This window comes from Rana temporaria, chromosome 4, assembly GCF_905171775.1.
Source record: "Rana temporaria chromosome 4, aRanTem1.1, whole genome shotgun sequence".
NCBI lineage: Eukaryota > Metazoa > Chordata > Amphibia > Anura > Ranidae > Rana > Rana temporaria.
In genome coordinates this window covers 410,035,578-410,053,792 of record NC_053492.1, presented here as the reverse complement: position 1 = coordinate 410,053,792, position 18,215 = coordinate 410,035,578, and the positions used below count along the sequence as shown (strand labels likewise).

At 39.9% G+C, this 18,215-nt stretch overlaps 1 protein-coding gene across 1 annotated transcript in view; it reads left to right on the top strand.

Moving 5' to 3' along the window:
• Positions 1-2,423: 2,423 nt before the first annotated feature.
• PCSK2 (proprotein convertase subtilisin/kexin type 2) overlaps positions 2,424-18,215 on the top strand; it is a 243,851-nt gene continuing 228,059 nt past the window's right edge. Inside the window, exon 1 of the mRNA XM_040351270.1 lies at positions 2,424-2,805. Within this exon, the coding sequence (XP_040207204.1) occupies positions 2,626-2,805 (180 nt within the window). The 5' untranslated portion in view covers positions 2,424-2,625. The remainder of the gene's footprint in view (positions 2,806-18,215) is intronic.

The following is an 18,215-nucleotide window of genomic DNA, read 5'->3' as shown; positions in this document are numbered from 1 at the left end:
GAGATTATGGGGTCCCCGTGCTATAGGAGATTATGGGGTCCCCGGGCAATAGGAGATTAAGGGGGCCCAGGCAATAGGAGATTATAGGGCCCCCGGTCAATAGGAGATTATGGGGCCCCCGGGCAATAGGAGATTATGGGGCCCCAGGCAATAGGAGATTATAGGGCCCCCGGTCAATAGGAGATTATGGGGTCCCCGGTCAATAGGAGATTATGGGCCCCCCAGGCAATAGATTATGGGGCCACACAGTATACACATACAGTATACATACACAGTATACACACACAGACACACAGTATACACACACAGACACACAGTATACACACACACATACAGTATACATACACAGTATACACACACAGACACACAATATACACACACAGACACACAATAGACACACACACACACACAGTATAGACACACAATATACACACACACAGTATAGACACACAGTATACACAAACACACACATACAGTATACTTACACAGTATACACACGCAGACACACAATATACACACACATACAGTATACATACAGGGATGGACTGGCTATTGGGACTACCGGGAGTTTCCCGGTGGGCCGATGGCTCAGTGGGCCGGCTTCAGTGACAGCAGACCGCCCCCCTCCGCTCCTCTGTCTCTTCCTCCCTGCAGAGCTCACCTCATCTCCCTCCCGGCAGCGCTCACCTGGGGGGAACAGAGAAGCAGGGGGGACCAGAAGGAGCATGGGGGAGGGGACAGACAGCTGACTCTACAGCTATGGCCTGAGAGTTACTTCTGCCTAATCTTTTCCCATGGGGGGAGGGGGGGCACCGAACTGATTCTTTGCCCCGGGTGAAATAATGTCTAGCTTCCCCACTGGTACTGCCTATAAGAGTACCAGCACCAGCCGTTCTACTCTAATAAAGTAGAGTGGCTAGTGAAGGGGGCTTGGGTGGCTAGGGCGGGAGTTGTCTGGCCGCCATGGGAGAGACCTGTCAAAGTGGGCCAGTCTGGATGAAGTCCAGGGCCAAATTTTTGTCCCAGTCCAGCCCTGTATACATATACAGTATAGACACACAGCCACACAATATACACACACAGTATAGACACACAGACACACAATAAACACACACATACAGTATACATACACAGCCACACAATATACACACACAGTATACATACATACAGAATACACATACACACACTGAAAAGGTACTGGAGAGGGAGGAAGCTATAATCTTGGGATTTTTTTAAAACACAGATTTTTACATGGTTTTCCTGAGACTGGCAACTCTGATGGGGCCCCCTAGTGGCATGGGGCCCTCAGGCAGTGCCCAAATGGTCAGTCCGCCCCTGGCTGGCCATACACTATACGAGAAATGGGTCGAAATTCAGTCATTTAGACAGTTCGCTTGTTTTTCGGTCAGTTAATGGGCACAAAATCGATAATCGTTTGGACGTTTTTTAGCCAAAAAAACAAACGACAAGTTTGGAAATTTTCTGCCGAATAAACGATAAATTGAAAGGTCGATGTGTTTCCCGTCTGAACTGTCTGCACTAGGTATATGTAAAAAAATGAACAAAAAAAATAATTTATTTATGTCCACTGAACGATTTATCGATCATTACATGATGGCACCATCGTTTGTGCTCATGGCCGAACGTTCGTTTTTCTAAAATGGGTTCTGGCGATTTTTCGTATAGTGTATGGCCAGCATAAGACTGGGATGCCATTAAAGTTCATGTGTGTGTCAAGACAGGCGTCCCAATACTTCTGGTAATATAATGTATATTCAGGTTCTAGAGCAGCACATGCTCCCATCCCGATGACATGTTGTCAGGGAAGGTCCGGGAGGACAATGCTAAACCTGCATCTATGGCATGGATTTATAGTAGGACCCCCTTACTGTCTATCCTTCCCACTGTAAATGGCGCACTATAATGTAGCGGCGATTGCGGTGTGACCCCCTTTGCTGGAATGGGTCATGTTCGGTGGCTGGTAATGTCTGATGAATGCGACGGAGATCAGTTTTTCCATGAGCAGGAAGGAAATTGGGAAGGAAAGCATGTATGAATCCTATTTGGTTTCCTTTGGAGCCTAAATAAAAAAAAAAAACACAGCTCTATGTCGTGTTTTTACCACCAGTGTGAATGAGCCCCAATACAGCATGTTTAACCCTTGCAGTGTGTGTGGAGTAGTGTGAGCCCTGGAGTTGTCCCCATCCTCCTCGGTGTGTGGCAGTCCCCGTTGGGTCTCCCCTCCTGGCAGAGGACAGACATGAAGGAATTCTCCAGGGTGCTGAATCAGGACTCCTCCGGCTGCTGGGCACTAATGAGGCGCCTGACAGAGGAGGGGAGCCGCGCTCTGCCTGCCTCCTTATGATTGGCTGGGAGTCCCCCGCACGTGACCCGCCTTGGTCCAGGCTCGGAGGATGAGATGAATAGTAGATGTGAGGAGGAGCCCGGATGCAGATTTGGCATCAGAAGTAATCTCACATACATAGAGCGGAGCGGAGACATGTACTGAGGAGGGACGGAGGATCCCCACCGACTACTACACAGCTCCGGCATCTCCTCTCCACTCCTCTCTTCTCCTGACTCCTCTCCTGTCTTCTCCCCTCACCTCCCCACACAAAGTGAGACATGAGAGGAAGCTCCCCGCTCCGGGCTCTGCTGGCGGCATTGCTGCTCATACAGTACATCGCCCACTCTGCCCACTCCGCTCTCCTCACCCAACAATACTTGGTGGACTTACAACCAGGAGGAGACCCGACAGACGCCACACAACTCGCCCAACAATATGGATTTACTGGGGCCAGGAAGGTAAAAATCCTCCCTCCATCCATCCCTCCCTTCTATATTACCTGGTAGTCATGTGTGTGTGATTCCTACTGATCCCTACATATCCTATACACCCTACTAATCCCTATAAATATCCATACTGACCCCTATACACTGTACATATCTATACTGACCCCTATACACCATACATATCCCTACTAATCCCTATACATATCCCCACTGACCCCTATACACCATACATATCCCCACTGACCCCTATACACTGTACATATCCCTACTAATCCCTATACACTGTACATATCCCTACCGATCCCTATACATATCCCCACTGACCCCTATACACTGTACATATCCCTACTAATCCCTATACACTGTACATATCCCTACTAATCCCTATACACCGTACATATCCATACTGACCCCTATACATATCCCTACTGACCCCTATACACCGTACATATCCCTACTGACCCCCATACACTGTACATATCCATACTGACCCCTATACACTGTACATATCCCTACTAATCCCTGTACACCGTACATATGCCTACTAATCCCTATACATATCCCTACTGATCCCTATACACGATACATATCCCCACTGACCCCTATACACCGTACATATCCCTACTGACCCCTATACACCGTACATATCCCTACTGACCCTATACACTGTAAATATCCCTACTAATCCCTATACACCGTACATATCCCTACTAATCCCTATACATATCCCCACTGACCCTATACACTGTACATATCCCTACTAATCCCTATACACTGTACATATCCCTACTGATCCCTGACACATCCCTACATATCCCTGCTGACCCCTATACACTGTACATATCCCTACTGATCCCTTACACATCCCTACTGATCCCTATACACCTTCCATATCCTACACACCCCTTACACATCCCTACTGATCCCTATACACCTTCCATATCATACACACCCCTTACACATCCCTACATCCCTCACACATCCCTACATATCCCTACTGATCCCTATACACCCTACATATCCCTACTGATCCCTATACACCCTACATATCCCTACTGATCCCTATATGGGCAATATGAACACCCCATATCTGAGCTCTACTACCATCCACACTGTGCAATGCACAGAGATCACAAACTTACTTCATATCCTCTCTGTAGAGAGAGACCCATCTCCTTATTATTATTATTATTATTATTATTATTATTATTATTATTATTATTATTATGGGGTATAGAGACCAGGCACAGCTCTCCCATCACCTTCTACAAGAACCAGAAATCAGATCCATGATCTCTCCTTACATCTATTCTATTTATTGTAGAACTATCTGTCTAATTGTAATACATTACTTTATAAATCAAATAGAATCTTATCTATTAACTATCTATTCTATCTATCCATTGCAGATCGATCTATCTATCTATCTATCTATCTATCTATCTATCTATCTATCTATCTATCTATCTATCTATCTATCTAATTAATATACGATTTATATATAATTTGCAGTAGAAATTAGTAATGAGCAAAAACAATTGGATAGTTCTGGTTTTAAGTTTTCAGACCATTGGAACATCATACACTGATACTTGTGTCTAGATTTCTATTCTATCTATCTATCTATCTATCTATCTATCTATCTATCTATCTATCTATCTATCTATCTATCTATCTATCTATCTATCAAACTTTCTTCCTTTCTTTCTTTCTTTCTTTCTTTCTTTCTTTCTTTCTTTCTTTCTTTCTTTCTTTCTTTCTTTCTTATATAAGTAGTAATAATTATATTTGTATATTAATTGGCCAGTATCACTAGTAAAGCATCTAGATTTCTACTCTATCTGTCTGTCTATCTATCTATTATAAATCTATGTATGCATGTAAACATTAATGATCTATTTGTGTATGTATCTTTTTGGTTCTGGTTCCAAGTTCTCAGACCATTGGACCAACATGAATTGAAAGAAGCATTTGTATCAACATTTTTATCTATCTAACTATCGATCTATCATAAATAGGTAAAATAATCATATAATAATAATGATTATCACCTATTAATAAGCAAAAGTGGTTAAATGGTTACTTTGAAATTGGCATTTCTATCTAGATTTGTATCTATCTATCTGTCTTAGGTCTATGTATGTATTTATGTATGTATGTATGTATGTATGTATGTATGTCTCTATCTGTCTAAACTAAGATCTCAGACCACTGGACCAGGATATACTGAAATTGGCATCTAGATGTCTATCTATCTATCTATCTATCTATCTATCTATCTATCTATCTATCTATCTATCTATCTATCTATCTATCTATCTATCTATCTATCTATCTATCGATATGTCTGTCTGTCTATCTATCTATCTATCTATCTATCTATCTATCTATCTATCTATCTATCTATCTATCTCTATTGATCGAATCTAAGTACAATAATCATATATGTACAAGAATAGCCAGTATCATTTAGTAATGGGCAAAACTGATTAAATAATTCTGGTTTCAAGATTCAAGATCTATCTATCTATCTATCTATCTATCTATCTATCATATATCTATTTATCTATCTATCTATCTATCTATCTATCCATCTCTCTATCTATTTACATTCTATCTATCTATCTTTCTATCTATCTATCTATCTATCTATCTATCTATCTATCTATCATAGATCTCTTTATGTATCTATCTATCTATCTATCTATCTATCTATCTATCTATCTATCTATCTATCTCTCTAATTACATATTATCTATCTATCTATCTATCTATCTATCTATCTATCTATCTATCTATCTATCTATCTATCTCTCTATCTAATTACATATTATCTATCTATCTATCTCTCTATCTAATTACATATTATCTATCTATTTATCTATCTATCTATCTATCTATCTATCTATCTATCTATGTATGTATGTATGTATTTATCTATCTGTCGTAGATCTCTTTATGTATGTATGCATGTATGGTATGTATGTTCGTATGTATCTATCTATCTTAGATCTCTTTATGTATGTTTGTATCTATCTATCTATCTATCTATCTATCTTTCTATCTGTCATATATCTCTTTATGTATGTATCTATCGATCTGCCTATCTATCTATCCATCTATCTATCTATCTATCTATCTATCTATCTATCTATCTGTCTGTCTGTCTGTCTGTCTGTCTATCTGTCTATCTATATACCTGTCTGTCTGTCTGTCTATCTATCTATCTATCTATCTATCTATCTATCTATCTATCTATATATCAGTAAACAAATCATATTTGTATAATAATTGGCAGCATCATTTAGTAACAAGCAAACACAATTGGATGCTCCTGGTTCCAGGTCCTCAGACCATTGGGCCAGCATACACTGATACTGGTATTTGGAAAGTTCTCTACTCCTGCCTGATAATAATCGGTAATCACTCTCAATCATTATAATGTTATAGGGATGCGGCTATCACTCATAATTTTAATCGCACTGTTTATCAGCTGATGGAGCATCGTGGTAATTAACCATATTCGTATATTAAAATAGATGAAGCAATTTGTGTCGGAGTGCTGGAATCTGCATAGTGTCAGAGCAATAAAGGGCACTTTGCTGGGGATGGGAGTGCGATGGGCCTGGTTTCAGCTCTAATTTCTTCATTAGAAAACAGCCACGTGTAATGAGGGCATCGCATGTAAGCAATCGCACTGATAGAGCAGCTGCATGGCGCTGTAATGGGGATAACCACTCTTGTGTAGTAAACAGAACAGAGCATTATGTTTGGAATATTTCTTGTCGGATATAAACAGGAGCTGCAGGACTTTGATGGCTGACTTACAACCTTTATCTTCTCCAGTAGAAACTCCATTCCAGGGACAGGCTGCTGCTAAACAAGTGTGCTTAAAGCTAATATATCATATATCACAGTGTTGTAGATCAGACTTAGGCAATGTAAAAATCACCATTACTTTTTAGATTTATGTCTACTATGCCAAGTAACCAGAAGTGGAAAATAAATGATTTTGTAACTTTTGATTTTAATACTCAAATCTAAAGCTGTGTACAGATTACAACTCTAAAAAAAAAATCTCTTTATTTGATTTAACAGTGCAGATAATTACCCAAAATGGCTGATACTGGAGAGCCATGCGTATTTCATTGTAATTATATTCAAGATGGACCTATGGGTGACACAATACTTTATATCTAATAACTAAATTGCTGCATGTCTCTGGTGTCATAGTCCCTTTGTGTTTTTTTTTTTTTTAATACCATATGAAAGGACCAGGTGTATGATTTTATTTTTAATGCCACAATTTCTAAAATAATCAGTGTTATGATTTACATAACAAATATTAATTAAAGAATAATAAATAGTAATATCAATAATAGTCTTTAAAATATTAATGTGAAAACATAATAGCAAGCATAGGTAATAGGTACTGAGAGTTACATTGAAGATTTATTTAAGAATTAAAGTAATAATTATAATAATATGAATAATAATAATAATAATAATAATAATAAGTAAGAACAATACAATTAATAATAATAATAACAACACTATAGGGGAGATTTACTAAAACTGTTGCACTCAAGATCTGGTGCAGCTGTGCATAATAGCCAATCAGCTTCTAACTTGAGCGTGTTCAATAAAGCTTTGGCAATAAAACCTGGAAGCTGATTGGTTTCTCTGCAGAGCTGCACCATATTTTGCACCATCCAGCTTTAGTAAATAACCCCCAGTGAATATAAATAACAGCACTACTAACAATAACCATACAAATAATTCTACTAATAACTGGTAGCAGTGTTTATTTCCTAAATCAGTCATTTTTACAGACAGAATTACCAGGGACTGTTTTTTTGAAAACTGGTCCTATGCCTGGAAAATAAGATCAGTGGGCAACTTATGCCGCGTACAGACGGTCGTTTTTTGTGATGAAAAAAAATATCGTTTTTAAAAACGTCATTTAAAATGACCGTGTGTGGGGAAAACGTTGTTTTATGTCTTCTGAAAAACGACAAAAAAAAAATTCGAACATGCTTGAATTTTTTGTGTCGTTTTTCAAAATGTCGTTTTTTGTGTCAATCAAAATGATAGTGTGTGGGCAAAACGACGTTATTAAACCTGCGCATGCTCAGAAGCAAGTTATGAAGCTAGCTTCAATGGAAAAGAGTGCTGAATGTAACCGCGCTTTGTTAGAGCATTTTGAAAAAACGATGGTGTGTAGGCAACGTCGTTTTTGAAAATGAAGTATCTAAAACGTCGTTTTATTTCATGATTTAAAACGTTGTTTTATTTCATCACAAAAAACAACCGTCTGTACGCGGCATTAGGTTTTGTAGGCGATTGATGCTGAATTACCACTATCACCCCCCATGTTTGGCCAGTAACTGCTAAAATGACCCTTCTCATGATGATCTGTGGACTGATCATGATCGGGGGAGTCGTAGGTCACTCTCGGCTGATCCGAGGTCTGCTCTGCTTAAGTACTTAGACAATCCACCGTCTTTCTATGTATTGGCATTGCAGTCTATTAGGTCTACCAACATGACCTTCAGTAAGCCTCACTCAATTATAACCTGAATGGGATTAGAAGGTGTGTGAATTGTTGCTGGACGGACACCTATTTTTCTGTAATAGCTGGGCCCCCACACCAGTTTTAATGAAAAATCAAGGTCTCAAAGGGCCAGGATTAATCGCAGATGGAAATCAAAAAGACACAATTTGAGGAGCACTGGTGGAGGATCAAGGATGACGTTTATGTTATTAGCATGCATGTAATAGAATACATATATAGGGTTGTGGTTTGTATGATGATTGTTTTTATTATGAATTTAATTCAGTCTGTTATAATAGACATAGCTTATCCGACTACACATCATTTAATAAATGAAGCTCATTGGGCAGCAGTAGTGACACAAAGACACGAGAGGAGCAAGCTTAGGATGTAAACTGTAATTTGAAGACCAAAACTAAATGCAAACCAATTACATAAAAGAGAAATACAGCAAATATATTTTATTTCATAATAAATCAACTTATAGGGCTACATAATCTGAAATGGTCATTGTGCCTTTACTGCACTTTGCAGATCTCTGCTCTTTGAACTGTCTTATTAAATAAGCCTGAAACTGTAATTGTATTCAAAAAGGATTTTTTCCTGGAGCCTTTCTATTCATACTCTAATCTACAGGACTAAAGAGAGAGAGAGAGAGAGATGGAGAGATCCCTTAATGGTTGGCTCCCTTACTAATATGCCCTGGAAAATTGTTCAGCGTAATGGATTATAAACACAACCAGTTTATAAAGGGTTGCAGGTTACGTTTATTTTTAATTTGCTCTTCTAGTGTACAGAAGAAAAATATGTCAGTGAGAACAAATGGTTAGCTTGAAATTTAATATTCAACAATAAACTCCATATTCTGTTTTCAGAGGGAACAGTTTTAAATTAGATGTAAATCCAATCACAAAATGTATAACTTTTGTATAATATACTTTTGATATAATTTCAAATGTATTTTTTTTCTACATCTGCAGAATTTATAAAATATTTTCTGCAAATCCCGCCATGAGGGTTCTTGCACAGACACTTCAGGGTTGATTTACTAAAAGTGGAGAATCTGAAAAATCTAGTGCAGCTCTGCATAGAAACCAATCAGCTTCCAGATTTTTATTGGCAAAGCTTAATTGAACAAGCTGAAGTTAGAAGCTGATTGGCTACCATGTAGAGCTGCACCAAATTTTGCACTCTCCAGTTTTAGTAAATCAAACCCTTCCAGTTATGAGATGACAACGCTCACCTAATTGCTTTCCTTTAATGTCCTTCGACCACATGCGATTCTGGTTTAAATTATAAGTGGCTATGTTGAAGCTCAATGTACAGTCATGTTTAGCCATTGTCACCAATAGTAAGCTTATTCAGAGCAACGACATGCAACTGCCTAAAAAGCTTGTGCATGTGAATAGTGTTGAGCAGAATATGCCATATTCGATTTCGCGATATATCTCGAATATATATTCGAATATTCGAGATATATTCGCTAAATTCGAATATTCGTGATATTTTATCGAAAGTAAATGATTGCGATTTTTCGCTATTGCGAATGCGAAAATAATTGCGATTTTTTGATAACTGCGGTAGGAGCACTCTGATTGGCTCAGAATATTCGTGATATTTTATCGAAATATCGCAACATGCGAATGCGATATTTATTGCGCAATTTCGAGAAATGCTGGAGGAGCGCTCTGATTGGCTCAGAATATTCGTGATATTTTATCGAAATATCGCAACATGCGAATGCGATATTTATTGCGCAATTTCGAGAAATGCTGTAGGAGCACTCTGATTGGCTCAGAATATTCGTGATATTTTACAATACAAAATAATTGCGAATATTCGGCAAATGCGGAAGGAGCACTCTGATTGGCTCAGAATATTCTTGATATTTTACAATACAAAATAATTGCGAATATTCGGCAAATGCAGAAGGAGCACTCTGATTGGCTCAGAATATTCTTGATATTTTACAATACAAAATAATTGCGAATATTCGGCAAATGCAGAAGGAGCACTCTGATTGGCTCAGAATATTCTTGATATTTTACAATACAAAATAATTGCGAATATTCGGCAAATGCGGAAGGAGCACTCTGATTGGCTCAGAATATTCTTGATATTTTACAATAGAAAATAAAAAGTGTTTTGCATTGGTGGTGATTCTTTACTCTATCCATCTGTCACAGCCGTTTGTCAATCAAACACCTTGAAGATTGAACACGTTCATGCTGCATGCTTTGGACTTTTTTTCACTTCACATATCAAAGACATTTTTATGAAAGATTATTTTTCTATTATTGGGACTATATTTCTTTATATATTTGTTTCACTGTGTATTTCACAAGTTATTTGCGCTTGCTTATTTTATAATTTGCCCACATGTCTTGTCACTAGACATATTTTTTATTCTTGTAGAGCGACTCCATTTTCTGTCTTGTATTAATTTATGTTGTATAACATTTTTGAGTTGCTGCTGTATTCTCCCCTTTTTTAAGGTATGCGCAATTTTTTCCTTCTTACAAAAAATAATAATATCAAACATACAAATATTCATAACATACACATACACATACACAAAGCCCCCCCCTTTTGCATCAGAGACAATCAGAGTTCTCCTACCACAGTTATCGAAAATTCGCAATCATTTTCGCATTCGCAATAGCGAAAAATCGCAATTTTTTTTTTTTCAATTTGGCAACATAATAGGATCGCCTCAGCTTAGCTACTCGGCCCAGGGTCTCTAATCATACCAGCAATGCTTTTAGACGTCGATAGGATGTGATCTGTTTTAAAAATCAAATTGAAAAAATGCGAATATTCGGAATTGCGAATATTCACCGCGAAATTCGAAATATAGCGCGATTTCTCGAATATGCTATATTCGAGTCGAATATTCGCAATGCGAATATTCGTGAGCAACACTACATGTGAACAGGAATTACTTGCGAAGAGGCTGGATAAGATAATGAGTGTGGAGATGCAAAATAAATGAAAAACTGAAAACAGTACTGTATTTTCAAAATGAAAATGAAAAGTTGGAATTGTTTTGGACATATGGGGGAGATTTAATAAAATTGGTGCACTCAGAATCTGGTGCACCTGTGCATTGTAATCAATCAGCTTCTAAATTCAGCTTGTTTGATTAAGCTTTGACTCAATGTGGTTGTAAACCTTCATGGTTTTTTTTATAAAAATAACAAACATGCTATACTTACCTGCTCTGTGCAATAGTTTTGCACAGAGCAGCCCTGATCTTCTTCCTCTGGGGTCCCTCTCCGGCACTCCAAGCCCCTCCTTTTCATCGGGTGCCCCCGGGGAAAGCCGATTTCCCTGGGGGCACCCGTATGGGCTCTTTTCACGAGTCTCGCTGCTGCGTTAATTTACAAAGACAGCGAGACTCTGCCCCGTGCCACGCTTCCGTGTCAAAGGAAAGCAGCGGGAGTCCAATGAGGAGAGACACAGTGGCTGGATCAGATTGGGCTCAGTTAAGAAAAATGGGGGGGGGGGGGTCTGGGGGGAGCTGCAGCACAGAAGGTTTTTCATCTTAACGCATAGAATGCATTAAGATGAAAAACCTTAGGGCTTCAGAACCACTTTAACCTACAAGCTGATTGGTTACTATGCACAGCTGCACCAGCTTCTGTGTGCACCAGTTTTAGTAAATTTACCCCACATGGGGATTTATAAAGATACATTCTGTCCAGTTACGGTTTGAAGCTTCTTTTTCTAAAAAATGTTTTCTAGTTATTTGTAGATCTATTCAACTCCCAATTTGAATATTTGGATAATTTAAATATTCAGTTTGCCTACCTTGTAGAATGGAGCTTATATCTATACAGTAACCCCCCCCCCCCCAATGTTTATATTCTTGCTGCATGGGAGGTGGCAGGCAATTCAAGCATAACTCAGTATCTTCTGTAAAGAGCCTCACTTCTTCTTCATGTTTACTCTCACCAAAAGCAATATATTAGTCTGTCTGCTCATGAGTGGCTTTTATAGGTTTAGAAAGGTTCAAACTGAGGACCAAACTGGCTATTAGTCAATAAATAGCTCACAGTGTGTAACACTTCCCGAATCCCTATAGGGCCTATTTTACCTGACAACATATAAATTACTAAGAGGCCAGTTTTACAATTTTGTAGTTAGTAGATCTTACCTCAATCAATAAAATTGTATATAAGCTTCAACACGTTAATGTAATTTCAAAATGTGTTTCCAATCTTTTTTAATCTTCAACTTTCATTAAAATAACCCTTAATTATCCGACAATGATGTTCCTTGTTCAGGCACTTTCTGTTATGGGGGGACAACCTTTTCCCGATTGTGCTGCTGCCTTGTCACCTCGTCGCATACGCCACAAATGGCCTTGCTGACACGTGGCACCGCCATGGTCCAGCATTGTCACCATCAGAAAACCAGTCCTGGGCAAGGATATGCAGCCATTGCTGGAGTCCGTGCATTTGGACAGGAGGAGGCTGAAACAGACTGAAGAAGATCAGAAGCAAAAATAAGATGAAAAAATTAAAACAGTGTTTTATAAAAACGTAAAACTATGGCAGTTGTTACTGTGATGCATAGTGCTCTAGCAAACTAAATGTCAACCTGTTAGGATTTAGATCCACTTAAAAACAGCAATTGAATAAGGTTCAATTTCCCTTTACAACAATGTACACAAACTTGTTAAAATCACATGAGTTATATTTTCAATCAACCTAAATTAATTTGAAAAAATTCAAGCTTTCAAAGCCGACAGCACATATTTGCACAACAGCATCCAGACTCTAAAAGCCGCTGGATTGTAGTTCTTTAATAAATAAGTCAGTATGATTGATTGATACCGGAGCTGCGCAGAAAGTCATTAAAGAGGGTTTGAGCGCTAGTTTATTCCAGTCACTAGCATTGTTGGTACAGGATATCTGATACAAATCCTATCAGTTTCAAGACTAAAATACATTAACCACTTAAGACCCGGACCATTATGCAGGTTAAGGACCTTGCCCCTTTTTGCGATTCGGCACTGCCTCGTTTTAACTGACAATTGCGTGGTCGTGCGACATGGCTCCCAAACAAAATTGGCGTCCTTTTTTTTCCACAAATAGAGCTTTCTTTTGGTGGTATTTGATCACCTCTGCGGTTTCTATTTTTTGCGCTATAAACAAAAATAGAGCGACAATTTTGAAAAAAAATGCAATATATTTTAATTTTTGCTATAATAAATATCCCCCAAAAATATATATATAAAAAAAAAATTTCCCTTAGTTTAGGCCGATACATATTCTTCTACATATTTTTGGTAAAAAAAATCGCAATAAGCGTTTATCGATTGGTTTGCGCAAAATTTATAGTGTTTACAAAATAGGAGATAGTTTTATTGCATTTTTATTTATATTTTGTTTTTACTACTAATGGCGGCGATCAGCAATTTTTTTCGTGACTGCGACATTATGGCGGACACATCGGACAATTTTGACACATTTTTGGGACCATTTTCACAGCGAAAAGTGCTATAAAAATGCACTGATTACTGTGAAAATGACAATTGCAGTTTAGGAGTTAACCACTAGGGGGCATTGTAGGGGTTAAGTGTGACCTAATATGTGTTTCTAACTGTAGGGGGGCGGGGCTGGACATGGGACATCATTGATCGTGTTTCCCTATATCAGGGAACAGACGATCACTGACACTGCCACAGTGAAGTACGGGGAAGGTGTGTTTACACACACCTCTCTCTGTTCTTCAGCTCCGGTGACTGATCGCCGGACACCGGCGGTGATCGGGTCCCGCGGGCGCGGTCACAGAGTTTTGGACCGGGTAGCGAGCGTGCCGCCGCCGGCACGCTTGCGACCCTATGGCTGGGCACTTAAAGAGGACGTACAAGTACGTGCTTGTGCCCAGCCGTGCCATGTATATCGGCGTGAAGGGGTCCTTAAGTGGTTAAAGTGAGCCTGTGTTTTGCTGATTCTAAAGCCCTGTACACACGATCGGATATCTGATGGAATCGAATCCGATGGATTTTTTCGTCGGATATCCGATGAAGCTGACTTTCATCAGTCTTGCCTACACACCATCAGTCAAAAATCCGATCGTGCCAAAACACGGTGACGTACAACATTACGACGAGCCGAAAAAAATGAAGTTCAATGCTTCCGAGCATGCGTCGACTTGATTCTGAGCATGCGTGGATTTTTGTCCGATGGAGTTCCACACAGACGATCGGATTTTTCTATCGTTTTTTTATCCTTAGGAAAAATTTAACACCAATGGAAAAAAAAAAACATGGGGCCCACACACACGATCGGTTTGTCCGATGAAAACAGTCCATCGGTCTGTTTTCATCGGACAAACCAATCGTGTGTACACGGCTTTAGGTTAGGTTTTTAGGTCCCATTCAGATTGATCTTTGTGGTTATGCACGGTTACTGTGTGTTTCCACAAAGCTCTGTGTATTAACCTGAGGCCCTTTTACTTCACTGGGTATATGCAAGGGTTTACAACCACTTTAATATGTATAGTTTTTTACAGTCTGGGTGAAAGAGAAGACATGATTGAAACCTTTAAACAAATCAAGGGGGTGAATAAGGTTTAGTAGGGCAGTATTTTAAATACTTTCAGGCCAAGAAAACAGAATAGGGTGACAAACTCAAACTAACAAGAGGAAAGTTCAAAACTAATAGTAGAAAGTATTGTTGTACAGAATGGGTAGTTGATGGTTGAAATAAACTTCCAGCAGAGGTAGCAAGTCAATCACAGTTTCTCTACTGCAGTCACAAAAAATAGAAAGATCACCTCTTTCCTGAAAGCCTGTGATTGGACGGCGATAACTAGAGCAGTTCATCTCCTCTCCTCTCCTACTGTCAGCAAGTTATTTGTCAGTATAGTTGTGTTTGCTGCTAGCAGTGCCCCTCCCTAGTGCTGCAGTATAGGCAATTACAGGGGGCTGATATCAAGACAAATCCAGGTAGACTGACAAGAGTTGCATTTAAAAATGAATGTAATAATTTTTAACAAATTCATAATTGCATTATTTGGTGTTTGTGTATCTGCCTAAAACTCATTCACCAGTTGTTGCCTGATTCTGGCCCTTATAAGCATTACCTTCTAAAAAAGGCCATGTAAAATTTCTCTAGGGGGTAATGAGCACCTATAGTCAAGAATATAAAAAGAATATAAAAATGTGTATAGCGAAAGAGGTCAGCAGAGGTATATGGTATACAGGTATATGCAGTGTTAGGTAAAACCCTTAAAGTATGGGAAAAAAAAGCATTTATATTCACATAGGTGGATGCAGCATTGATCCGATCCTGCCAGTGTCGGTGAGTCCATAGTGGGCGCAGGAGCGCCGCTCCCTCTCTCCTCTGCATGAAGCTATTTATTGTTGCCGCTGCCGCCCACTATTTAGATGTCCGGCCATCTGAATATTGCCAGGTTAGAGTGAGATGCTCTAATAGGCTTCCCGATTAGAGCCTGTGGGGGAGAGGAGAGCGCGGAGAGGATGGCGCTGGCCCGATGAAGGTAAGTGCTGGGCTGGGGGAAAACTGGCTGCATTTGGGGGCACAAACTGGTAGAAATTGGGGGCACAAACTGGTGGAAATTGGGGGACAAACTGGTGGAAATTGGGGGCACAAACTAGCTGCAATTGGGTTCACAAACTGGCTGCATGTGAGGAGACAAACTGGCAGCGTTTAATGGACACAGTGGCGGCAATTGATGTTTTTTTTTTAAGTTTGTTTGCACCAGCCGCAACTGGATCCTGCATCTGTATCCCTCCAGCTCTACACTGAGAACTGAGCAATCAAAGACAGCCAATCGCTCAGTCTGCAGCATTCTGTGAGCAGAGAGCTGAGGACTGTCACACCACCACCTCTTTTCTCTGCCCCTCCAGCGCTCACTGGTGTGCTGGGCTGTGGAGGGGTGGGTGGGGCTGGCTCAGCCTCTCAGCATATTACTGAGAGGCTGAGCCAGGTTTTTCTTCAGGCTTTTAAGCATATTCCGACCATATGTTTGGGATCTTTTCAGAGCCTGGACCAGCACAGTAGTGTCTGAGGCCCCGTACACACGGCCGAGGAACTCGACGTGCCAAACACATCGAGTTCCTCGGCCAGTTCAGCACTGAAGCCGCCGAGGAGCTCGGCGGGACGAGAGCTCCCATAGAACAACGAGGAAATAGAGAACATGTTCTCTATTTCCTCGTCGAGCTCCTCGTCGGCTTCCTCGGCCGAAAGTGTACACACGGCCAGTTTCCTCGGCAGAATTCAGCCAGAAACTCGGTCGGAAGCTGAATTCTTCCGAGGAAACTGGTCGTGTGTACGGGGCCATAGATACAGAGATACATAGAAAAAGATTATCCAAAAAAGCTTTGGCTATACTTCTTCTTTAACCTCCCTGGCGGTATGATTATTTCAGATTTTAGGTGCTGAAAGCGGTACCATTATTTTGCAAGGAAATTTGGCATTTTACATTGTAGGCCTGTAATTCTAAGGCCCCGTACACACGTCCGAGGAACTCGACGGACAAAACACATCGTTTTGCTCGTCAAGTTCCTTGTGAAGCCGCCGAGGATCTCGTTGACTAACGAGGAAATAGAGAACATGTTCTCTATTTGGCCCGACGAGATCCTCGTCGGTTTCCTCGGCCGAAAGTGTACACACGGCCGGGTTTCTCGGCAGAATACAGCTCCGATCGAGTTTCTGGCTGAATTCTGCCGAGAAACTCGGTCGTGTGTACGGGGCCTTAGGAATAACTCACTTAAATCTGTCCGAACAAGAGTCTAGTAGACATCTCAGGTATGAAAAAGTTTGAAAAACAAAATCATAAACTATAATATAATAAATAATTATAAATAATTATAACAAATAATAATATAATTATAATAGAAATTATTCAATAATGTAATCAACACAAAATCAGTGAAATTTGCTCAGTTGCAGAATTGTCGCTGTCATTACTTTTATTTTTTTATAATGAATGTCCCCACAAATCGCTATTACTCTATCCTGCAAGTGATTTTAATTTATTATCGCTGTTTTCTAGCTGGTCTAAAATCACTTTTGACATAAAGGGACACTTTTGGTTGCTATGGACAATCTACAGTTTGCAGGCAGAAAGAACAGTTTTTATTATATAAAATGACATGTAGGGCACTGGGCAGACCACAGGGACAAGGGGGGTGTGTATTTTTTACATACAGTACTGTAATCTGTAAGATTACAGTATACTGTATGTATTGTGTTTATTTACTTTTTTTAATTTGGCGCCGTTCTCCGCCCCATGCGTCGTAACGTCGCAGGGAACGGAGCTCAGCGGCACACAGGGACACCGTGAATCGAGCAAGGAGACACCGCTCGATCACACAGCGCGGTGGCATCGCTGGATCCAGGGACAAGGTAAGTAAACCATGCCTGTGGCTGTTGCGAGGCGATCCCGAGTCTGGCTCGAGGTTACTGCTTTTGGTGCTGAAATTCCACCCCGAGCCAGACACGGGAATACCGCCAGGGGGGGTTAAAGCAGTATTGAACCTAAAAGCAAACATTTATTATATTGAAGCTTACCAATTCTTAGATGTGATGACTTACTATTATATTAGTTTCTTCTTTTTCTTCTATTTTTATCTGGTGATCCAGCTAACAAACCTGTTGTTTTTCCACAAACCACTTAACAATGGGAGAGGAAATTAAAATGATCAGCTTTTATTTATCCATGCAAAATCTTTATCCCGAAAAGGAAAAATACTGTTTGCTGTAGCGGCTTTCAAAGTGTGAGCTGGAGTTTGGCTTCAACCTGTATGTGTATTTAAATATGCTAATACATTTTACACTGCCCCCCCCCCCATCCCCAGACTGACAGTGATGCTGTCAGCTGTGCCTCTTGT